This window comes from Hippocampus zosterae, chromosome 3 (assembly GCF_025434085.1).
Source record: "Hippocampus zosterae strain Florida chromosome 3, ASM2543408v3, whole genome shotgun sequence".
NCBI lineage: Eukaryota > Metazoa > Chordata > Actinopteri > Syngnathiformes > Syngnathidae > Hippocampus > Hippocampus zosterae.
In genome coordinates this window covers 23,141,165-23,166,088 of record NC_067453.1, presented here as the reverse complement: position 1 = coordinate 23,166,088, position 24,924 = coordinate 23,141,165, and the positions used below count along the sequence as shown (strand labels likewise).

The 24,924-nt window shown below is 41.9% G+C and overlaps 1 protein-coding gene across 1 annotated transcript; it reads left to right on the top strand.

Annotated features, from left to right (window-relative positions):
- Positions 1 to 121: 121 nt before the first annotated feature.
- Positions 122 to 24,553, top strand: hsd17b12a (hydroxysteroid (17-beta) dehydrogenase 12a). The gene is made up of 11 exons (XM_052060514.1): positions 122 to 499; positions 17,321 to 17,367; positions 18,638 to 18,713; positions 19,054 to 19,161; positions 19,891 to 19,955; positions 20,067 to 20,111; positions 20,393 to 20,427; positions 21,472 to 21,553; positions 21,641 to 21,706; positions 22,887 to 23,036; positions 23,540 to 24,553. Exons 1-11 carry the CDS (start codon positions 322 to 324, stop codon positions 23,678 to 23,680), a joined length of 993 nt encoding a protein of 330 aa, XP_051916474.1. The 5' UTR covers positions 122 to 321; the 3' UTR covers positions 23,681 to 24,553.
- Positions 24,554 to 24,924: the final 371 nt, after the last annotated feature.

Genomic DNA, 24,924 nt, shown 5'->3' with positions numbered 1-24,924 from the left:
CAATGGCTACACTTGCAAGCCTCATTTGGATCCGCCGTCCTAACTGAACACAAGCCAATAAGAGGCGAGGAATCGCTTGAGAGGCGGCGCACGTGGCCAATAGAAGCCGAGGTAGGCGGGGTGTGGTCAAATCAGGCTCTGCAAGTGTTGCGGGGGGAGGAAGTGAAGGAGTGTGATGCTACAACCTCCTTATAAAGCCAGTCTCCCACGTCCTGCCGTGGAAATTAGAAATTAGCCTTACAATTGAGGTCTCGTCACACGGCAACTCTCACACACACTTTTGGGCCGAATAGCTACGCCACTGCAACTAGCGCCGCCGCCATGACGTGGACCGACGCTCAGGACATGCTCCGCGGGGCCGAAACGCTTCTCTTCTGGGTCGGCACCTTCGCGGTGGCCTCGCTGCTTTTGTGGATCCTCTACCGGCTCTTGTCCGGCTTCAGGGTGTGGGTGCTGGGCAACGGGCAGTTGGTCTCACCGTGGCTGGGCAAGTGGGCAGGTAAGTGTTCCCCTCTTACTTTTCTCTTACTTCACCTCCACACAGCACTTCCAGTGAAGCCAGGTGTGCCCAAACTTCACTTTAGGCGCATTCTATTTCGTCTTAACAATAATTGATGTTATTAATTTTTTGGGCGGGTTTGGCTGGGGGTGGTTATGAGCTCAATCAAGGTTGTTGCGGTGGTTGCATAACCAACGCAGGTAAGCAATTGATCGCTTGGCAAGATGATGACCATGAGGTTCAATTATGTGTGAATGGGGTTTTCGCCTACATTTTGCGTGCCCCATTCGCTTGTTTTGATTTCCGGCTATAACGCACTTTTCAGCCCCATTAACTCCTCACAAGGCACCTGCTCTTTTTTTTTTTGGAATGGGTGACCTACATTTCAATACCTTTTAAATGTATGTATATTATCCATATTGCGACATAGAATGAGTATTACGTGGACATTTTAGCGTGTTTTATGGTATTTTTGCAAGGATGATCTCGCTGGAATCTCCCCTGCTAAGGTTTGACCCACTTCTGCATGGGCGAAAATACTGCGCAGTGTGCCAGTAATACCCCCCCCCCCCTCCACCCCCGGTGCACACGCGCACATTTTTAAGGCACAAAATCTTAATTTGATATGCTCCAAATGAAGGTGCATTGATGAATGGTGCCTTTAGGGATGACTAATGCGCATTTTTACACAACCTCCCCCCGCACCCCCTCCCCTTCCATGTCACTGATGTTGCGCACACACACACACACACACATTCCTGTGCACAACGATGAGTCATGCACTTGTTCACCGCTTAGTCATCTGATGACCACATAGGAATAGTCATCACACACCCCTTGCAGCCGTTCTTTTGGTGCATTGTGAAATCCAAAGACACTTGAAAATCATCACCTTCATTGACTGAGGTATCATACCTTTTAATAATTAGATTATTCTCCATGATATCATCCTTCTTAAGTATGTGAAGAGAACCTTTGTGGAACCCTTTATTGTTTGCGGGATTTATCACTGTCAAATAAGTCAAATGAGTTGAAAAAAGAATGACACATCAGCTTAATGACACACGTGTGGACACACAAGTGAGATCAGCCCATAATTCGGTCTCAAGTTGGTTCACTTGCCCAGTGTGAACACAAAGCTCGAATGATTCACTGCCTTGCCTTGTTTTGTATTGAATAAAATGGACTACAAGCAGACTCTGAAACTTATAATGTGAACCCCAAAATAAGTCTCCCTTTTCTCCAGTCCTTTGTTCAAAGGACTTAACCAGTTTACATTCACATTGTGATCTAAACCTGGACATGGGTCTTTTTCTGATCCAGTTCAGATTTCATAGCTGTGTATTTCCATTGCTTTGAGACTGTTGCTGGAAGTGACCTCAGTTTGGTTTTTGCTTCTAAAAGCAACCATATTCACTTGGACTGGATTGTGTTTCAAATCAACTTCCAATGTGAACCCCAAAATAACGAATTTTGGTTTTGCTTCAGAGGTGTCAGCCAGATTCGCTTTGTATTGTACTGACTTTGTCGAACGTGGACTAAAACCTGAACCGCATCCCGTTTCAAATATCTTTGGATGTGTGCACAAGTAGAACAAAGACCTTTTTTTCTATTGACACAAACTGAAGTTGTTGTCATCAAACTAACACAGTAAGGGATTTAATACCAAGTGTCACGCAGATTCACATTGCCTTTTATTCACATTGTGTTGAATGACAAAAGTTGATTCAACACAAATAAGTTTGCAATGTGAACGCAAACCCAGGTGAATAAATTTACGAGGCAAGCTCCTTGTTCACAGTGAATCAACGCAAAAAGGGTTCACTTTGAGTTCACATTGAGAGCCCATTAAAACTTGGACCCTGGCCTCTTTCTAATCATTAGTTTGATTATTGCACTTGGATTCACATTGCACATCCTTGCGAGAGGTGAACTGTTTGTTTTTACTTTAGAATGGTCACCCAGATTTACTTGGCCTTGTATTGACAGTCAAATCAAATGAGGTAAGTAGACCAGAACTGGATCTTCAAATCAACTTGTAATGTGAATGCAAAAAGTCTTATTTTGCATCTCTTCTTGGTAAACCTTTAGTTTTTGTTGTTGGGGGAGGGGGTGGGGTGTTGTTGAAATTCATTTCGGATCAGAGTTGCAAAGTTGTTCACAGACCTAGAACCAAGATAAAATGAGACTCTGTTCAGTTCCCGTTCCCATTGCAACCCCATTTATACTTTGACCCAGATCTCTTTCTGATCCACTTTGTGTTCCCATTGCACATAGTTGATACTATTGCCGCAGGTTATATCACTTTGGTTTTACCGAGGTGTCACCCAGATTGCCTTTGCCATACATTGGATCAATCAAGTGGATGTGACTCAGGTTCTTGTTTGTCAAGTTAAATTTGAATATAACCCCCCCAAAAGTCCACTTTGCTGTTTTTGCCACTTCTTGACCAACTCGTTTTTTTGTCCTTCCCTCCTAAGCTAGTTTGATCTAGCTTTTGTGAACCAGCTGAAAAAGGGAGTTCTGTTGGCTTTCATCTTGCGGGCCCAACCCGAACATCTTTCTGATCCTGTTTGTGTTCACATTGCCTCATCGAGACTTTTGTCAGAGTTGTTGAATGTCCATCCGGTTTCACCCAGGTGTCATCACATTCTATGTAATGAGTCAAGTGGGGACCAGAATGGGTTGCCACAATGTAAATGTAAAAAGTTCCTGATCCCTTTGTGTTCACATTGTCATTTGAATGTGGATCCAGCTCTCTTTCTGGTGCACTTCAGTTGGATGTTGACACTTTGTGTTCCCTTTAATGACATGGTGATTCCCTCCTCCCCCTCACATGTCCTCTCTCGCTCCATTTACGTAATGTGGGGAAAAAAATGTTCATTATTCGTGTGTGTGTGTAAGGATGTCGACCCCTTACAAACACCACTCCTAGAGAAACCTGTTTCGGAGTCGCGTGGTGAGCGCGGCTGGCAGTTGATTGAGACGGGAAGTTTGGTTGAAAAAGGCTTACTGGCTGCAACGAGCGATCTCGCCTCGGCTGGTCGGACCAGAAACGCCGGTCGGGCCTGTCGTTGCGTGAATGGCGTGATTTTTTTTTTTTTTTTTTTTTTTTTTTTTGCCTGTCGAGTGTCGTCATCCTCAATGGATTGGGGAACCCTTATCGACTGTGGAAAAAGACCACATTAGGACTTGGATAGTTTTGCCTTTTGTAATTTTGGCAGGCGGTGTACAGGGGGATGAACTGGTTGTCTGAATCCAGACTCTCGGGCTTTAGCTGAGCAGTTCAAAGTCAACACTTGAAATAAAACATTACTGGAGTAAACGGGGAAAAAAAATACACATTTTTCATAACTTCTAGAAACGATAAGCTTCCTCCGTAATACCTCATAACGGTGCATCCCAAAATATTTCATTTCGCTGAATAAGGATTGGGTTTAACAGGTACAACATTTGAAACTTAACCGACTCCAGTAAAACTCCAGATTTAAAGATCTTAAAATGGTAGAATTACCCCAAAATACTCGATTTACAGTGCATTTGAAAAATATTTGTTTCCCATCTGTAATGATTGCATTTAAAATGAATAGTTTAATGCTTTCATGCACCCTGTAACCTTATAACATGATAAGATGTACACTGTCCCTGAAAGAGTTAAAAAAACCCTACTGAAGCAAAGCTAAAATTCCATCATAAAGAAATATAAAATTATAGTACTCTCCCCTCAAAACATCTCCATTACCCTTTATTTTTCACTTATTTTCCTTCTTAGTAATGACAGGATTAAATTGACAACACTTTAAACAAGACCTATTTTAATAATGCTTTAAAACGCACGGTAATGGCGTTTATACATTTACTCGCCCATCATGATTAGATTTGTAAACACGGTTTTTATTCCAGCCAAATGTCAGACTTTAATAATACCATGAAATGAAAGTACTTAACCCTTTCAGGGACAGCGGTTACTTCAGTGGACAGCATATCATGTTGTCAGTTTACAGGGTGGGGGTGAATATATTTTCTACTCTGCAATGAATGGATACAAAAGTTCGATGTATTAAAAAAAACTACTCATTTAAAAAGAACATTTCATATCTGAATAATGCCTTAAAATAAAGGTGGCCCACCTTTGCAATCAGTTTTTAAAATATATTTTTAGACTCTAATATAGTTACTGAACAATATTTCACACAAAACCCAATCGGGTAAAAAAAAAAAGTTTCAACTTTCAATAATGCGTTCAAAAAGTCGGTAAGGGCCCCAAAATATTTCATTACAGTGCAAAAAGGACACTTCAGGTTGCAAATAATTGGCATTTTTTTTCCTCAAAGTGAATGGAAACTCAATTTTTTTTTTTTTGCACAGCCCTTTCGTAATTTCGTAATTGCGCAACGGAGGTCCCTCAAAATGCAGCGTGGTGAAATCCGAATGCCGGTCCCGGCGGGAATGCGTCCGTGAAACCACATTCTCACCTGCGGGTCTTTGCGTTCTCGTTGACGTGTGTCTCCATGTAATTTGCTGACGAACAATGTCAAAAGCTGCATTCCGCAGGCACTCGCCACGTGCGTCTTTCGGTCTGTACAATGTGTGATGTCTGCCATGAGAACTCCTGCGTGCGCACGTTTCTCACGGTCTTACGACACCGGCGGCGGCGTGCTGGTCCAACTCGTTTTTCGGCAGCGCTGGGCCCCGTTATGCTGAAATCGGCTTGACAAGACTTTTAAGGAAATGTTCCCAGAAAATGTTTAACAGTACTTCAACGCTATTCTTATCGGCAGGGGCGCACGTGCGTACATCCTTCGTTTTGATAAACGATTACTTGTCGGCCATGTTGTTTGCTTGCTGCGGTGTGAAAGCAAGGATTTTGATTGACGGTGACTGTTAGAATTGAATGTTCTCTTCACGATTATTTTTGAGTTGACATTCAGATCAATGATGTATTTAGTCTTTAAATATGCAGTTCAGGGCGGCCTGGTAGTCCAGTGGTTAGCACGTCGGCTTCACAGTGCAGAGGTACCGGGTTCGATTCCAGCTCCGGCCTCCATGTGTGGAGTTTGCATGTTCTCCCCGGGCCTGCGTGGGTTTTCTCCGGGTGCTCCGGTTTCCTCCCACATTCCAAAAACATGCGTGGCAGGCTGATTGAACACTCTAAATTGTCCCTAGTTGTGAGTGTGAGTGCGAATGGTTGTTCGTTTCTGTGTGCCTTGGCTGGCAACCGATTCAGGGTGTCCCCCGCCTACTGCCCGAAGACAGCTGGGATAGGCTCCAGCACCCCCCGCGACCCTAATGAGGATCAAGCGGCTCGGAAGATGAATGAATGAATGAATATGCAGTTCATATTTTAGAGTGTGTGCTTTTCCATATACAGTGGACCTCCGATTATTCGCAGATTAGCATTTGGGGACTGTTGATTTGAGCTGTTTGGAGACATCGGAGCAAGATGACTGCAACTCACTTCGCAGCAAGCTGTTGAGCACGTCGTGAGAAATTCTCAGAGAGGAGGCCTCAAGTTGGGTTTTCGCTCTCCGTTAAAGTTGGCCGTCAAACTAAACCTAAAACAAAAACGATTACACGTGTATTCAAAACCGCCACATCATTTGTGACCGTGCGCTAGCTTAATGCTATATGGGAGGGTGATGGCGCTTTCAGGAACAGATATTTGATGACTGTAGTTTGAGACAGGCTTGGCCTATGGCCACCACAACCAGCCCCCACCAATCACAATATGTGATTGACGGTCATCAGAAGTGGATAGATAAGATGGTGGCACCTTTTTGTCTGCTTTACCTCGTGATAGTTTGCCAAACCAGGACTAGGCACAGCCTCCAACCTCGAGGAATCGGCCACAGCAGCTCAGCGGAACGTCGCTCAATCTCGCTCCGACTGCCAGTTTCGTATAATCGCTACTTGGATCCACCGATTTTGATTAAATTTTGCAAAAGTGCCATTTTTACTCATTTATTGGACATATTGTCACATCTCTTGCAGCTTTTTTCCCACCCCTTTGAATGCGTTTTTGGATTTGTGCTTTTTCAATAGTTACATCCATCATTTTATTTTTTAATTGTATTTTTTGAAACGCATTTGTTTTTTCTTATAGCTACAGTATGTTGTTTACACACACACACAAAATATGGTCACTATTTCCAAAATTCCACATGTTCTTTTATTGACTTTTTACTTAAAAAAAAATATATAAAATATTTTTATTTCTAACAAAATGTAACAATATGTTGTCTTTGACTTTAAAAGACCAAACATACTTTTGTAGCTATGACACGGGGAAAACCCCAACTCAGAATTTTGTGAGATTTCTATTTCATGGTTGATGTATTGATCAAATAAAACCATTTGTCTTTTGGCAAAATAATGAAAGACACCCCCACCCCCTACATTTGGAAAATATTGACCTTATCCAAAGAAAAAAAACACACAATTCTTGCGACATAAACTCATTTAAAAACATTTAAAATTTTAAAAATGGGGTACTTCTTGGCTTGTTTTGTGTATCAATACCTGCATTCTTTTCCCACAGAAAACACGTCGATCATAATTTTATTCATGACAAAATGTGAAAGTGTTGTTTTTGTAAGGGAAAAAAAAACTCTACTTGATGAGGAGATAATGGCATTGTGATTCGTACCGCATTGAGCAGCAGGGATTTTCCCTGGTCTTCCCCTTTTTGTAGAGCAGGCGACTCCTAGTGGTAGGACTGAGTTTGTGCAGGCAGCGCCAGTCAAGGCGGCTTCCCCCATTCACTTTCTCCTGCGCGCTCGCACACTCCACCGACTCACTGCAGATGTGGAAAGACGTCAAAATGTGTGTGCATGCGGAGGTTTAATCATCAAAAAAAAAAAAAACCCTAAAAATCTGAACCAAATTCATTTAAAAAAAATACTTTGATCAATTATTACTTGTTGCTATGGGAAGGCGCCGATTGCCCCCTTCTCATGCCCTGATTGAGAACACGGTGGCATTATATAAGAGCCATGAAGCCGGCCGGGCTCCATTCATGTACTTAAAGGCAAATGTGCATGTAGAAGTGAATGATGCGTTTGTGCGAGCGACATGAATGTCTTAATCCTTGTGAATGTACTTCCCTCAGCTGGTGTGTGTGGGCGGACGGAGAGCGAGAACACCGCTGTTCATGTGCCGAACACGCTCAGCGACACGTGCCGCAGCCAGGGATGCTGGGTAAAAAAAAAAAAAGAAAAAACCCTTATGCCGTAGCTTCCCTTTCAACCTCCTCAGCAACACGCGCAAAGCAGGAGTGGGTGGGTGGGTGAGTGGCTAGGGGTGGGTGGGGGGGCGGCTGTTGCGTTCGTATAGCTACAGTATCTTCTCATTCATTTTTCTTGGATTGTCCGCTTTGTTTCAGTCCTATTCGTTGTCGTTTTTCTTCTGGTCGTGTCGTCCCCTTTTTCCACCCCCACTCCCGTTCGGTGATGCACCAAAATTCATTGAGACCAAAATCCTAGTTGCCATTTGGCAAAGGGAAGCAGTTGATCAACGTGAACGCAAAGCTGTGGCGCGAAGTGCATTGGAGTTGAAGATTCAAACGCAAATCCAGCCCAATGCTTAACCCTGACCCTGAGATCACTTGCAAGGAACTGCTGGAGACCACAGCTCACGCCGAAAGGCTCACATGCAGACTAACCAGCCAACCCGATTCACTGGGCCACACCCCTAAAAGTCATGCATGCAACACGCTTGTAGAATCGGTTTCTTTTTTGATGTCATTATTAAAAAAAACAACAACCCTAAAACCCCTTTTGACACTGCCCACAACCTTTCTGAGTGTGGGTGTTGAAAAATTGGGGTTTGGGGGTGGAGACATCGCTGCAACGCACCTGACAACTACTATGGATCCATCATGATGATGATTCAAAATCATCATTGTACTAATTAATAAACGTGTCTCTGCTTTTCTAGTGATGCAAAGAAACTATTTCCAACAGAAATAGTGACAACGTTGCTCTTTATAATCCCTCATGAATTTAGATATCTCAGTTCCACAAAATCAAAAATGTTTCCTCCATTTTCTGCTGTCTGTGAACATATCCTCGTCACGATGAACCCTTTCCCCGCACCCTGTAACCCGATAACACGATAAGCTGTCCATCGTAGTACTCGCTGACCCCGAAAGAGTTAACCAAGATCCTTGAAAAAGTGCCCCCTTAGTACTCATTGACTCTTGCTTTGTTTCAGAATGTGGACGTCTGCTCAGAGCAAGGGGGACCCAGTGCTGTCGACCACCCCGAAATCATGAAAAATCCCAAACCGTTTGCCTTATCACCTCTAAAAGTTGTTAAATAACTTTTAAAAAAAAACGGGTCAACAAAAAAAAAGTGAAAATGAATATAATACATAATTGTTTGATGACTTCATTATTAGAATAGTTGTCGGTTATTAATAATCCATTGGTTGTCTATTTAATCCCTCAATTTTGTACGCAGCAATGGACAACTTATCAGAACGGTGTTGTTTGCTTAATGGTGACAATTATTTGTCCGTATACTGTAATGAATCGAAATACCTCCAGCCAATCAATGACGGCGTTGTTGCCGCGGCAAATTCCAGTCCAACACCTCCTCGGGTTCAGTGACCTTCACACACTCTCCGTGAGCGCATAGCGTCCCCCTTTTGATGTTGCTTGCGTTCCAAACAATTCCAAACTTTGTGCTTCATCAGCATTGCGTCATGCCTTATATCTGGTGATTGGGCAACCGTTTAAGATTGAACCTGTTCTCGCGAAGATTTTATTTGGAACTAAAACGTGCAAGTGAATTTGTAGGGCGGGAATAAAGCTTTTTTTTTTTTTCCCCGCCAACCGCAGACGCTATGGCTAAATATTGTGTTTTTGCCATGTTGCCGTCAGATACCAGGACAATTTTGAAACCTTAATCCCCCCCCCCCCCCCCACACCCACCTCATTCGTAAGCATGAGGAATAGAAATAATCTGTCCAAGAAAATGTTTTCAAGGGGAAATATATATTTTTTCTTTTTTTTCCAAATGATAGTGTCCTAACAAATGTCTGAAGCCAGGGCAACTCTGCTAACACGGTGACCTTTCCGACCCCTCCTGCGCCGTCCTTTTTTATTTTATTTTATTTTTTTAACTTTACAAATTTAGACCCTTTTTTTGGTGTTATTTAAGACTTCGAAATTCCTTCCAGAGCAGGAAATGTGCAACTTTCCACATCCCGACGAAAAATTACGGCTGCTTGTGCAAATCCACTAGTGGCTAATTTAAGGTTGGTAGGCAAGCCAGGCACTCCGCTATTGATAAATGGCTATTTTTTAAAGGTCAATTTTCCAGAACACGTGCCCTTCAGGTAACAATTTAACATAACTCGCTGTCAAAAACCAAAAACCAAAAAAATGAACATGATCAATCTCCAACCCAAATGTTGCCTTCATTTTTATTGTGAAGTGAACACACACACGCAAGCTTGGCTTTAGCTAACCGGTAGAACGTGTGGCGGTGTCTTTGGCTTTGAATGTGATCTGATGTCTTATTTGAACACCTTTTTCTTGAAGTGCGTCCAAAATGGAACAAGTACTCATGTATTGTACATCTCACATCTTGCGGGTTGGCGGATTGGAAGCCCATCTTTGGGGATGGATCTCCTAATACAGTTATCCTACAACCTCCAGGTTGTGAGGTTTCCTCCAAAATCACTTCAACTAGTTGAAAGAAATTATTTACTTTTGTCTTATTTTTTTCTCTCCAAACAATGGTCGGTGGGTTTTTTTTCTCATTTTTTTCCCTGAAAGCTATTTTTCGCTCGATCCAAATATAGATGCTGGATCTATCTTGGTTGACTCTGAAGTACAAGTCCTCAAGCCTCCCTCCTTTGCCATCAAGCTTTATTTTTGTCGACTTTTATATTACCCATGTGACTTTCTCCCTTGCTATTTAAAGAAATATACACGTGTGCGTGCGCGTTTCCATCTTGTGCTGCATCCCTCCCTCCTCTCTCAGTGTAACGTAGGAGGCCTCTGCTCGTTGATAGGCGAGTTTGGGGTGCGACAGATTACATAACAGGAGCAGGGCATACGAGGACCGCAGTGTCTCCTCACAGAGAATCTTAATTGAGGATTTGCCGGACACTTATTTTTACAACTGTGTCCTTTTAAGAGAGTGCTGGAAAGCTTTTTATGTCAAACGTTTTTTTTTTTTTTTTGGGAGGGGGGACAAATCTGAACATTCGATGTATTGATCGTGTCCGCCCACCCACCCATCCATCCATTCGTTTTCCGAAACGTTTTATCCTCACAAGGGTCGTGTGGGCAGGGGAGGGGGGTGCCGGAGCCTATCCCAGCTGTCTTTGGGCAGTAGGCAGGGGACACCCTGAACCGGTTGCCAGCCAATCACAGGGCACACAGAGACACAACCATCCACGCTTACACTCACACTCTGGGACAATTCGGAGTGTTCCGTTAACCTGCCATGCATGTTTTTTGCGGGAGGAAACCGCAGTACCCGGAGAATACCCACGCAGGCTCCTGTGTCTCTTTACACAAAAGCATTTGTCATCCCACCGCGCCCCGCCTCTTAAAGGCCTGCACGGTATTGACATTTTACTTTTTATGTACGCAATTTTTTTTGTGTTGGTGTTTTGATAAGTTTGAATCTGTTTTAAGCGTATGGGAGGAGTATAATTCTCATATATGGGGAAGAAAAATGATCTTCTGTTAACGAGGGTTCACTGTATTGGGGGGGATTTATGATTCATCACTGAAAAAGGTAAAACCTTTTTAATAGTGCCACAATATCGATATTTGTTACCGTCTTATCGTTACTATATAGTAACAGACAACCATATGCTATTTTTAGTTGAATTCCTCCCGTTCTCCATCATGATTCCAAGTGTGTGTGTGTGTGTGTGTGTGTGTGTGTGTGTGTGTGTGTGTGTGTGTGTGTGTGTGTGTGTGTGTATGCGAGCGGTGTTTCCCAGCATGTAGCGTGGATGCTGCAGCCCCTGTTGTCCCGGTGATGATGCAGACGGTGATGCTGGTGATCTTGATTGGTATTCAGGTGCAGGCAAGCATGCAAGGCGGGAGGCGATGGATAGATTGTGGTGTGTGTGTGTGTGTGTGGGGGGGGGGGGGGGGGTTAGCTCCCAGACGAGGCAGTCGCTGCTATTTTTACTCTTCCTGCTGCTTTTTTTAGAGGCGCGCCGTAGCAGGCAGCGGCCGCTCCTCAGCCCAGGGAGGGAGGATGGTGGTGGTGGGGGGACAAAAGGCTGGGGGATGTCAATATCTCTGGACGTGAAGTGCAGCGCTGAGGTGGCGTTTATGATGCAAAAGCGCCCCCCTCAGGCCGCCCTCGGTGCTTGAGAGCAGCGTGGTGAGAATGGGAGACCTCGGCTGCAAAGTCAAATGAAATCTGATCAGGGATGTTAGTTCAATATGGGTGTTATCATGGAGCTGCATATAGCAGAATTCAGTGACTTTCCCCCACTATTCAACCAGGGATGGGGATGAAGCACTGCCGCAAATCATGAAAATTTTATTGTCGCCCCCGAAAAGGGTTTGTCACTGCCTTTATGTGCCTGTAGAGAACTTAAAACGGAACAAATTTAACCTAAGTACTTCAAGATGGAGCCAAACCAATACATAATTTGCTTTGATTTGAGCACCAAACGGCAAATAGGTGAGTTTTTCAGCAAATAATGGAAGATAAGCCAAAATACGCAAATAAGCAGGGGTTCACTTTAAGAACAGACCTTAGCATATGGCTGGAATTTTTTTTCTTTTGCCAACTGAGAGCCACCCACAATTGTTCAAATTATTGTCCCCCGACTTCCAGTAAAAGGAACTCTGAGCGCTTCAGCAAGCCAAATCATTTTTGCAACCGTTTTTTCGTATTTTGGTTACCTCATATACAAAAGAGGATTTGGAATGTTAAGAGCAGTCAAGAGGGTCAAAATATTAAAAAACATTCCTCAGGATGATGCACCGCTCTACGTCGAGAGCAGTTTCTAATCTTTTGGTTGCCTCGAGTAGCTACGGGAGAGGGTCAAAACATTAGGAACCGCCCTTTCCCATCATTCGGTTGCCCTGTGCAGTGAAGTCTGTCGTGATCATGCGGTGCACCGCTACCAGCTGCAATCACGCCCCTGTATCAACGATTCAAAACCGTCCCACTGCATTGTTTTGTATTCGATTTCAGACAATTGTGTAGTTATCCCTCTTGTTGTGCGCAAGGAGCGTGGGGGTCAGGATAAATGAGAATATGCTTTCAAGCACCTTCATCTATATTTTGGATTAAAACGATGAGAGATGTCTGCACGCCCAATCACGTAGTTTGGTTTCGTCCTCCTCTCAGAGCCCACTCACACACGACTGGCGACGCACGCACACATGCAACCGTTATTGAGAGAATGGGGCTATTATATAACGGGTGGGAGGAGCGTTGTCATTCATAAGTACAGCAGGAGGAAATGGAGATGTGCGTGAAGAAGAAGAAGAGGAGGAGGCGCTGCTGACGGTTTGCTAGGGGGTGCGATAGCTCCCACTGGAATGCCACTAGCACCCTCTAAGAAATAGTTTATTGATTCGTATATGTTGTGAACGGTGCAAGTACAATTTTCCGTTTTATAGGAAATTGTTTCAAATGACAGTGGAACTTGCGGGGCTGGCAGACAAATGAACACCCGAGTCAAATTGCACGACTCAACCGCGGTTGTTAATCAGTGAGATTATGTGAGCCTGGGAGGTGAGTCTCTTCACATCATTGTGAGAGACAGTTGGTATACATCCTGGTTGGAAAGTGTGCTTAGTTGTGCGTAGGCATGTGTGTCTGTGTTTGTTCGGGCTGGGCATTAAAAGAAAAAAAAAAAACGAATGTGTAGAATGGCGCGGTGCCTTTGCAAGTTCCTCATGAAGTAAAAGTACTTTGCAACCTAAATGTTTGTGATTATGCGCTCAAAGCCCCGATACCACCGGGGGCCGAACTTTTGCGACTGTCGGCAAAAAATGGCAAAATGCGGATTCACGCCAGGGTTCGTTCATGGTCGTAAATGTGTGTGCAAGGAAATTTTGAAGTTCAGGATTCCCCTGCGCCAGAAAAGCATCGGAGACCTTCAAGGAACACAACCTGCGTACACACTCACGAATGTTCACCGCTCAGTGGGATCGGAGCTTTAAACTTTTAATCACATCCCAGTTGGAGTTACTTTAAAACTAAACGCGCGATAAAAGAATTGCACACATTGTACTGCATTTAAATACAAGACTTTTTTTTAAACATTGCTAGTGCTAATGCTAAAGTCAATGTAAAATCCCATTCATATGCTAACAGGAAATGGGCATCAATTTCAGCAGTAATATTCTTTCAAACGACGAATATTCACACACCAACGCTGTTGACATACACAGCTAATATAATTCTCAATGGTGCAAATTGTTCCCAATTTGTGAAAAATTCGTTAAATCTACAATGAAGTCCGAATACACTGCCCCTTAGAGGCCAAAGCGCGTGCACGGCAGGGGCAGACGTATTTGTTTTGTTTGTTTTTATTCATTGCGATCATTTTTCATTTTAGTAATTTATTCTCATTGCCCTTTTCAAGTTCGATTTAGAGTTGAGTTTTCAAGGATTCAAGGAATGTTACTTTCCTCATAATTCCTATTCGCGGTTTGAAAGAGTGCAAACGTGCAATCATCCAGGGACTTACAAGGTTATTTTGAACTTGGGAGTTGGGAGTGGGGAGCAGGACATTTTATTTGTTTTATAAATTGATGAAAAATATCATGTATTATTCGTTTTTGTTAAATTCCAACTCAATTGTCTGAAATTTATTGGATTTTTTTTAGCTAGACATATCTAGCTAGAGAGATATTTTGTTTTTGAGTGAATGATTCAGTTGATTAAACAAAATGAAGAAACAATTTCTAAGGAATATCACATGAGTGGGGGTGATGTACTCGCAAAAATGATTGAAACTGAGCACTTCTTTGTGGTGACTGATTAAGGCGAAGGAAGGACTGATATACACGAACGAGGCTGCTTCAGGTTCACCTCTGTGTCAATGACGGGTTATTTTTCCCCAGAAAATTTCCTGTTGAGAGGATAAACTCTCAAGATGTGATGCTTGTTTGGGTCTCCTCGTCAACCGTTTGATTCTTCCTCCCGCTGTGGCATGCATTGGTATGATCCGCTCCCATTGAGGCTTTTGTGCCGGAGTGTTTCATTCTTAATATCGAGGAGGGTGTGGGTGGTGGTGGTGGTCGGGGAGGGGGGGTGACTACGAAAGAGTCGGATTTAAAAATAAATTCTGCTTGCCTTTTTCACTTTTTGACTTTGTGCTACTCTCGCTCGCCTTCCTCTCCTCCCTCCCTCCTTCCTTCTCTCCGTCTCTCTATTCCATTTCTCCTTCACACGCTCTTCTATTTTTAGACGCCCCCAGGATCCCTCCACATCCCGCCAGCCCCTCGTCTTCCTCCTCCTCGTTCATTTGTCATCGCTCCCTCCCTCTCCTCTCGCCTGTTGCCAGAGAATGTCCTCTATGCCTCCATGAATCTTTCATCAACTGATCAGAGATGTGTTGCGCGCACAATCGTGGCTAACGGCTTTGTTTAAAAAAAAAAATCATCAACTTGAGGCTTGACGGACGCACTTGGTGTCCTCCATTGTATATTAGTCTAAAGCGGTGTTTGGCAAACTGTGGAATGTCGACCACAAGTGGTCCCCAAGAAAATCCCAGGGGCGGAGCGATGTGGTGACCGTGGTCACCCCACATCCAGGGCAAAATTTGCATTCCTGTAATTTTCCTGCCATTTTCATAAGAATGCAGTATTCTGGCATCTATTGATACTCTGTCGCAATTCATTTATAATAACTGTGTCGGAAATGGTTTAATTCTTCCAGTCAATGTCATTCAAAATCATTTGAAGTCGCAGCAAGCGACCTGGCTAAGAAGTCATTTTTTTATCATACCGTCCACAGTCGTGGTTTCAAGAAATAAAATGCCCACATATTTCCAATCAAAATGCTTTGTGTTTTTTAGATATGATTTGATTGAATGGGCGATCAATTGCAGCATGCAAAATGGTGTCAGACGTTAGTGTGACTATTGATCACTCTGAATCAGTGAATGAGATTGAAGTAGACTCCGAGATGGTACATAGTATCAGAAAAAATGGCAATGTCTAGTAAATTAATGGATATATACAGTAAATAATATACATCAAATATAAATAATGAAGTAATGATGCTGTTGTTGTTGGATAGCAAGTGGTCTGGCGATTTATTGGTCAGGTGGTCCTTTTTAACCTGAAGAGGTTGTACAGATACTGATCCAAACTGCAGATTTTTGGGGTCGAAACATGAATGTCAATGCCCCACCAGTTTTTGCAGTTGGCGCTGCGGGGGACAATCTTCCCATTGCAAAAGGAATGCATCTAATTTTGCCTTTTGTGCTACATTTGTTTTGGTTTTTGTCATACTGTCGTTGTCGGTACATTTTTCAGTCAGAAATGATCTTGCCCCACAAATTCTGCCCAGCAACAAGTCTCCAAACTTTTCTGTTTAATCTCCGCTGTGTCAGTGTGGCAGTATACGGTTCATAAACTCTAGCTAGCTAGCTAGCTGGATATCGATCTACAGTATCTATCCATATTTACGTCCATATCCACGTTTAGCTCGGAAGCTTGCTTCCGGAATGTGAATGTTTGTTCTGCTAATTTAGCTTGTTTATAGCATTTTAGTTCACATTCTTGTTAGCATGAATCTAGGGTACATTTGTCAGACGAAACTCGATGAACGCTGAACGTTGTGCTGTTACATGGTTTAATTTGCTTTCGTTTGAAAGTAAATGTCAACCGAGAGTGACAGTTTCAAGCGAGCACTTTTTGCCTCTTGTTTGGAGAACACTGTGAATGAAAACATTCACCAAAGAATATACATCTTCTCAATGTGTGGATAAGGAGGTGGGATGGGTAAAACTGTTTAAAAACGTTTTCCCTTTTTTTTTTTAATAATCTCGGATACTGCCAAAACTTACTGTGAGAGCTTCTACAATATACGCTGTACAGGAATGTTTCATGAGAGAAACCTCTCCCCAGGTTTCGTTGACTTAATGCCTGTCCTTGGCCTTTGTCTCTCGTGTATTGTCTACAATGATCCCATTAAGCTTTGAAAACCTGCTCCGCATCTACCTGTGATGACATGTTATCTACGAGCATCACCGCTTTGTCACAGGGAATCTACGTCACATTGAAGCTTATTCAGTGCTCACTCACCATAACAAGTGGTCCAACCAGAAGTCGGGGTGTGGTCATAAATGAGGTTCACGTTTTGTCTCTGCTGCAGTCAAGCAGCACGGGTGGCCATGTTCCTTAACATCATGGAATCCCACTGGGTTACGCTGAGTTCAGCTATTGCTGTTTTTTTTTTTAAAATACAATTTAGTTTACAGCACATTTCATTCAGTGAAATGTATTCTAAAATATTAATAACTTCTATAAAATGAGGACAAAAGTTTATACAAAAATGATAAACGAAAAATATTTGCAAGGACAGAAGAAGGCACATGTTAACTTAAAATTGTAAAATGTATTAGAATATTATGACTTCCTCGAAACAACACCCAAAATTTTGTGAGCTTAATTAGAAACTGCAAAGAACTAGATGACACCTTGCATCAAACGTTATTGAGCGCGACATACGCTCCCTTTATTTTTAACTTGCCATTTTTTTTGGTGCCTTCTAAGTACAGCTCATTGTTTTTAAAGTCTATTAAGCAATGTGAACGCTTTGTACCAAAACCCATAGCTGACCTTTTGCCTCCCTTGTCTGCTTTGTTCAGTTGTGACGGGAGCCACTGATGGAATCGGGAAATCCTATGCGGAGGAGGTGAGTCTCCTGAAAACATTTTTTTCTCTTTTTCTTAAAATGAAATAAACATTTATTTAACTTTCTTTTCACCAGTAGCCCTACGGTTAGCACGTCGGCTTCTCAGTGCAGAGGTGCCGGGTTCAATTCCAGCTCCGGCCTCCCTGTGTGGAGTTTGCATGTTCTCCCCGGGCCTGCGTGGGTTTTCTCCGGGTGCTCCGGTTTCCTCCCACATTCCAAAAACATGCATGGCAGGCTGATTGGACGCTCTAAATTGTCCCTAGGTGTGAGTGTGGGCGTGGATGGTTGTTCGTCTCTGTGTGCCCTGCGATTGGCTGGCAACTGATTCAGGGTGTCCCTCGCCTACTGCCTGAAGACGGCTGGGATAGGCTCCAGCCCCCCCCCCCCCCCCCCCCCCGCGACCCTCTGGAGGATCAAGCGGTTCGGAAAATGGATGGATGGATTAACTTTCTTTGACAGAGAGGCTGTGACTCATACGTACAACACAGGGTTCAGTCTAAGGCCGCAGCCGCTCTACGCTCACGCTGCTTTTATTGTGGGAAATACACACGTACATAGACTTTTAGTATGATGCTTGCCATGCATTTTGGTGCTACTGTTGATTAAACGGGACTCTTTTTTTGTTTTTTTTTAAACGCACACGTTTTTCTGGGTTTTTACACTATAGTTGATGTAATGCCCTCGCATGTGGGGAAAGGTGAGCCACTCGCATATGTACTTATCAGCTCATTATTGAATGCTGAGAAACGGTAAGACGCGTAGCGACATTGAGTTCACTCGCTGCTGTCGGCCACAGCTCGCTTCCAGTCACTCGCACGCAGGTTTACCGATATCACATGCCACCCCGCCAGTTCCCGCCCCTAAAAGACATTTGCACAGATGCTACATTTGCATTTTCGGATTACACTGGGGATTTGTATCTTTCCACAAAAGACGTTTCGATATGGGTGGTGCGAAACGGTTCTCGAACGGTTCAATTTGTAAGTGGAACAATTCGATTCAGTTCGACTCGGTGGGATTTTCATTCAATATAGTCAGTTCGAGAGGGTATGATGAAATAGATTTTTTTTTTAACTTGTCATTTAGCATACATTTGAATGAACCCATCAGTACTGTAAGTGTGACGTTTCCTTCGAGCATATATGTCTTCGACAAAGATGATTTGATACATGTATCTTGATATTTCCAAATAGAATGGGTGGGGTCGGGGGGGAAACATTATAGTTTTTACATTATTTGTGAGCTGTAACCTGACGTCTTTTCCCTCCAGCTTGCTCGTCGAGGGTTTGCCATTGTGTTGATCAGCCGCTCCCAACACAAGCTGGATGACGTGGCCAGGTCACTTGGTAAGGGTGCAAATTTGACCAGCACCATCCTGTCCGGATTGCAAATAATCTAGTCAGACTGTAATATTGTCATTCTTTTCGGACGTTGCTTCAGGCAATGTTCTGCACGACCATCAACTGCTTTTAAAGAATCTTTGGGCATGCAATGACAAGTAGTCTACTTTGTTTGGTCTGCAGTGCCCTCTGTTGTTTAATTTTGACACTGCATTGGGATTCTCACAAGAATCCCAATGCTCAGAATCCTATTCTTGATTTACTGCTCAGTAATTGCTTTGCGCCCACGAAATGTTATAAATGAATACAGAAAAACAACATTTTTTTCCTATACTTTGTGCCACAGAGGACCAGTTTGGAGTGGAGACAAAGACCATTGCGGTGGACTTCGGCAAGACGAACATTTACCCATCCATCGAGGCGGGACTGTCGGGCCTGGAGATCGGTGTCCTTGGTGAACAACTTACATCTTTACTGGAACTGATTTTTAAAGTGACCATTTTTTTAGACCAGTGTTGGTTTCGTCATTAATGTAGGGGACCTTCATCGTAAGATACGTTATTTTAAATACAAATAAAGTGAAAGTATTTATACTTTCTATATAATAAAATATAAAGAAGCAGACCTTTGTTTTTACAATTTAAAAATATTATTACACAAGTTAAAAAAAACACAAACCCCATTTATGTATTTTTTTGTAAATTTTAATTTTGGACATTTTTGCACAAGTAATAAAAAGTTAAGGAAAAAAATAAAAAATAAACCAATTTTTTTGGACCTTTTTATTTGATCCACAGCCGTAAATACACAAGTCTCTGCTAGATAGTCACTCTAGCATTAAAGCCAAAAACAAACAAGAAGGCACTATAACAAAATGTACTGTACATTTAGGTCCCATACATGAAGGTAATGAGAGTCATTGAGCAATATAAAGTGTGCATTAAATCACTGTGAATGAAACACGTTTTTTTTTGTCTAAATATGTCAGATTTAGTTTCACATGTACTTAATGTGAAAAGAGCATTAAGAAAACGACGCTTGGTCCTCGTTTTATATGCAGTTGCTTACTGGTTAAAAGGTGTGGCTGGCTGAATAGTTTCTTTCCTTTGCTTCTACCACCTCCATGTGGACATTTTTAGAATGTCATGAATTTGTGTGTGTTTTTTTTGTTCGTGTTTAACAGTCAATAATGTTGGCGTGTCCTATCCATACCCTGAGTACTACCTCCATATTCCGGATCTGGACAATGTATGTATGATTTATTTATTTTGGGCGGGGGGTGGGGTTGGTTGTTGTATTAAAATGTTTTTGTTGTGATCAGGCGAATTTTTAATGTTGTATTCCCAATTTGTGTTTCAGTTCATCACCAACATGATTAACGTCAACATGACTTCAGTGTGCCAGGTAATCTTGATCCATTTGAGCCAACAGCTTCCATATAAATGGCATTGTGTTGCTGCTGCTGCTTCTTTGGTGGTACCTGCAGTGTCTCGCTCGTTCCCAAAGCAACTGTGGACTACACCAATGCCGTCTGCACCCGCCACCCACCCACCCACGCATATCTCCCTCCTTTTCTCAACTCTCTACCTCGCTTCTATGTTTTAATTATTTCACTCTGTCAGGATCCTCCATGTGTGTTTTTTTTATGAGCTTTTAAACACCAACTTCTGTCTGTTGTCCACCAGATGACCCGCCTAGTACTGCCCAGAATGGCTGACAGGTGAGCCCCCCCCTATTTATTTATTTATTTTTGTAATGCACATTGATGTCAAATTGTTATTAATTGTTTTTATAAAAATGAGCTAAAGGATCAACAAGTCTTTCCCCACCATGGCTGCTTCCTCTTCCTCGCCTTCCTTTTGTTCACAAATGCTGACAAGCTTTCAATTCACACAAAGTGCCCTCCCTGCCCTGATTGGCCCCTCATGTGGCCACGTGACTGACACCGGCCAATGAAGTCACAGCACATTTTGGAGCTGTGTGAGGCCGGAGCATCTCTCTTTCTCTCTCTCTCTCTCTCTCTCTCTCTATCGCTGAACTATATCACTGCAGCAACAGGCTGCCATGGCAACACACACTGCCACACTGTGTGTGTGTGTGTGTGTGAGTGTGTTTCTGTGTGTGCATGCGTGTTTGAGAGGGCAGACGATGGGTTCCCTGGAAAATTGTTGATGCAATTTGATCCAAAAATAGATGCATAGAAGAGGTTTAAACGCTTGAAAGTGCTTCCTGTAAATGCATTTTCTAAAATAAAAAAGGTGTGTGTGTATATGTATATAATGTATATAAAAGAAATATTCTTTTAAAACTTTTATTTTGTAACTTTTTTTAACAAACCACATGTGCCAAGTAACTTTGTAGAATTTAAAATTTTAATTATAAAAATATTTTGCTTTAAAATTTACCACAATATTTCACAGTCAGATTTAGATTTTTTTTTTAATTTGATGTAAATTTGAATGTTTGTCACTTAACATCAAATAATATTTAAATGTCATGGTGTAATTAATTTTTACACTAATAAGTGCAAGTTTTTTTTTGTCTTTTAATGAATTGAAAACAAGTTTGATTTTCTTTCTATCAAGTATTCTTGATTGATATTCAAAACAATTGCCTCATAATACTACAACAGCAGTTAGCTGGATGTGACCCGTCTTTTGAGTTTGCTCTTGTCAGTGCTCACTGCTGCTTGCACAAACAGTTGGTCAATGAGACCCAATTTCAATTTGTTTTTGTTTTATAAATTCCCTCAATGTTGTTTCAGATCCAAAGGTGTGATCCTCAACATCTCCTCGGCCAGTGGCATGTACCCCGTCCCTCTGCTCACCATCTACTCTGCTACCAAGGTTCGCGTGCCATCCTCATTTCACTGCGTCGAAGCGGATATTGTGACTCTTTCTCATTCGAATCTTTCTTCCCCACACCGATTTCAGGCCTTTGTGGATTTCTTCTCCCGTGGCCTCCAGGAGGAGTACAGGCGTCAGGGCATCATCATCCAGGTAAGGCTACCACCCGTGGTATTGTCTGTGGCACATATGGTATCCAATTTAACATAAGGTCGTGAATTAAAATAAAAATGAGGTGGTAAAATAAAACAAACGCATTAAAATAAAACGGGCTGTAGAAAAAAAAGGTGATATAAAAATATTAATTCAATGAAGACGTAATTGTTGATTAAAGTAAAAAAGAAGTGGTTCAATCAACCAAATGCAATGAAGTACATTAAAACGAAATAAGTATACTGCATCGAAATAAAATAAGGTCAGGCATTAAATAAGGGTAAAATAAAACATACAATAAATAAAAATTCAACATGCAGAGCAGAAAATGGAACTGTAAAATATATTTCATAAAACAAGGCAACGCTGTAAAATACAGAGAAATAAAACATGGTAAGGAACTACAAAAGAGTAAACCAAAGCAACAATTATCAAGTGAAGGGAAATAAAATAAAAGCAGTAAAATGTAGTTGAAAAAATGTTAGCAAATAAAACCGGCAGTAAAATGAAGTTTAAAAAAAAGTCAACAAGGCGGTGAAATAAAAACAAAACAAAACAAAGTAAGGCAGTACAGCGAGGTGAAATGTAAGTAGGTTCAGTAAATACAGTCGTCAGATAAAGAAAGTAAAGCGGAATAATGAAATGAAGTTTAACAAAGATGGTCAAGGAAAAAAAGCAGGGAAGTGAAATGAAATAAAATAAAGCAAAGATGGTAAAATTGTCATCTGCATCAATCTACTTGGGAATATTTGTTCAAACTTCGTGATTAAAATGGACCTTGTTGTTTTTTTTGAGTTTTTTTTGTCTTTGCTCAAACTTTTCTGGCGAACGTTGTTTTGAGCCCCTGCTCGTGTTAGTTACTCTTACGACATCTGCTGTTCATAGACGGCACTGCACTTTGACCTCCGCAAGTACATTTTGAATACATCCAATGCAATTTTTGCCCAACATATTAAGCCCCGCCAGTGGACCGAACATTAGAAAGAGTAATCTTTCATCTTCAATGAGCCTATTCCTTACATCTGGAACTCTTCACAACGCTTTTTCATTTCAAGATTACTGCACGCAAAAATGGCAAAGACTGGAAACATGCACACCAAATTGTCCATATTTGTTTGATATTGAGCTTTTTGAAAGCATCCGTTTGACTCTAGCTTTCCGTATCTGCGTCCTCCCGCAGAGCGTGCTGCCTTTCTTTGTGGCCACCAAGATGACCCGCATCAGGAAGCCCACTTTGGACAAGCCCACTCCGGAGCGCTACGTGGCTGCCGAGCTCAACACCGTGGGGCTGCAGAGCCAGACCAACGGCTACTTCCCCCATGCTGTCATGGTAAGACACTCGGCCGGTAAAAACGTGGAGCGACCTTGACTTTGTTAAATTTATTCCTTGACTGGCTGTATGTTGCGAACTAAAAATAAAGTAGCAGAGGATGAAGACAGAGAGGAAAAAAAACCTCAGGACGGTGCAGAAAAGGCACAAATATAAATTATAATTCAGGTCCCGGGTTGGTCCGTACCATGTCAGAAAAACTGCCAAAATTTGGGTCGTTGTTTTCCAAAGTAAAAAAGGATGTTCGCAAATGTCTATTTTGAAAAAAGACTAATCTAGTCAGTTTGCTTCCATGGAAAATTCCAGAAAACTGTGAAATTTGACTGACTGTTGAGGGCCTGAAATTCTGAGCATTTGGAAAACTTTAAATCTAACAAATGATGAACAGATGATCAAAAATATTTATTGACTTTTAAATATTATTTTAATTTTTTAAATTGTGATAATCGATGAGTTATTGATTCATCATTGCATCTAACTTTTCTTTTCTTAATGTCCACCAGGGCTGGCTGACCACCAAGCTGGTGCCCATCGGCATCGTCATCTTCTTTGGAGCACGAATGAACCGCCTGCAGCGCACAGGATACCTGCACAGGAGGAAGTTGCGCGAGCAGAAGAATGGAACCGGCTTGAAGACGGACTAAGATCATCAATGTGACCCAAACGCAGTGTTTAATTAAGTGTTCGTGTGTGTGATTGTGTGTGTGTGTGTATGTAAGGGCTCCCTTCTGGGGGGTGACTTTCAAGATCTAGGGTGCGTGAGTTTGTGGTTTCCTGAAGAAACTCCACAGAAAAAGGACCTGAATTGTTACTTGAGATTAGATGCTACTGCCTGGAAAAAAAATACAAAAAAAAATATTAACAGAGGTGTGTAAAGCCCTGCTGTTATAAGCAGTGGAAAATGGTGGTGGGCTTTTTTATATTACATATGGTGTGTGTATAGAAATATATATGTACATTTATTTATTTTATATTTGTATAAGACCAAACGTACACACACACACAATCTGCCTTAAGACTAGGTTTGAGCCAAGTCGTGTTTCTGATTCTAACCATATGAAACTGCCCGTTTAGTCGCTTACAGTGAAGTGTTGACACTTTATTTATGATGGCGACGATGGTATGCTGTTACAAACCAATGTATCACTGGTTTTTTGTTTTGTTTTTTGGTTTTGTTTGGCTCGACAAGCTACACAGAAATGCCTTTCTATGGTCATTGATGCTGGAATTACATGGGAACAACACTGTGTCCCATTTGGTGTGCCTCCCCAGCAATGGACAATTTTCTACGATAAAAAAACGTTCACATTGACTGCTTCACATATATTTTTCAGCAGTGACACGCCGAGTTAGGTGTATGAAATGTTCTCATGAGTGCCTCTCGGGTGCCAACGATCTTTTTAAAATGCTTTATATTCTCTACTTTATACAGTATGTAATATTGGAATATGCACCGTTTACTTCTGATTGTAGCTTCTTATTTTTGCTGCTGTTTGTTAATAAAAGTACTCGCTTGACAGCTGGGGTGCTTTTCTTTCACGTTTGCAGACCCTTCTACAGTATGTCACGCATGTGGAAACGTTTTTTTCTTCATTCCCAAGACCTCCAGCAAATGAAGAAAAACATGTCCTCTTTTGGCTTTGCTCCACAACCTTTTTGAATACGAGTGAAATTTAATTAGCGAATCTTGTTGATGGACATTGCTGTTATTTTTAAAACAAACAAACAAAAAAACAACAACCAAGGAACGTATTGAAGTGTTAGAAAAACAATGATTTGTACTTCAGTCCTTTAAAATGTGCTACATAAATGAAGGTTATTAAACATACGGTAAGAGCATGTTAACTGAGGTAAATGTTCCACTGAAAGTTTAGCTGAAGATTTTGTA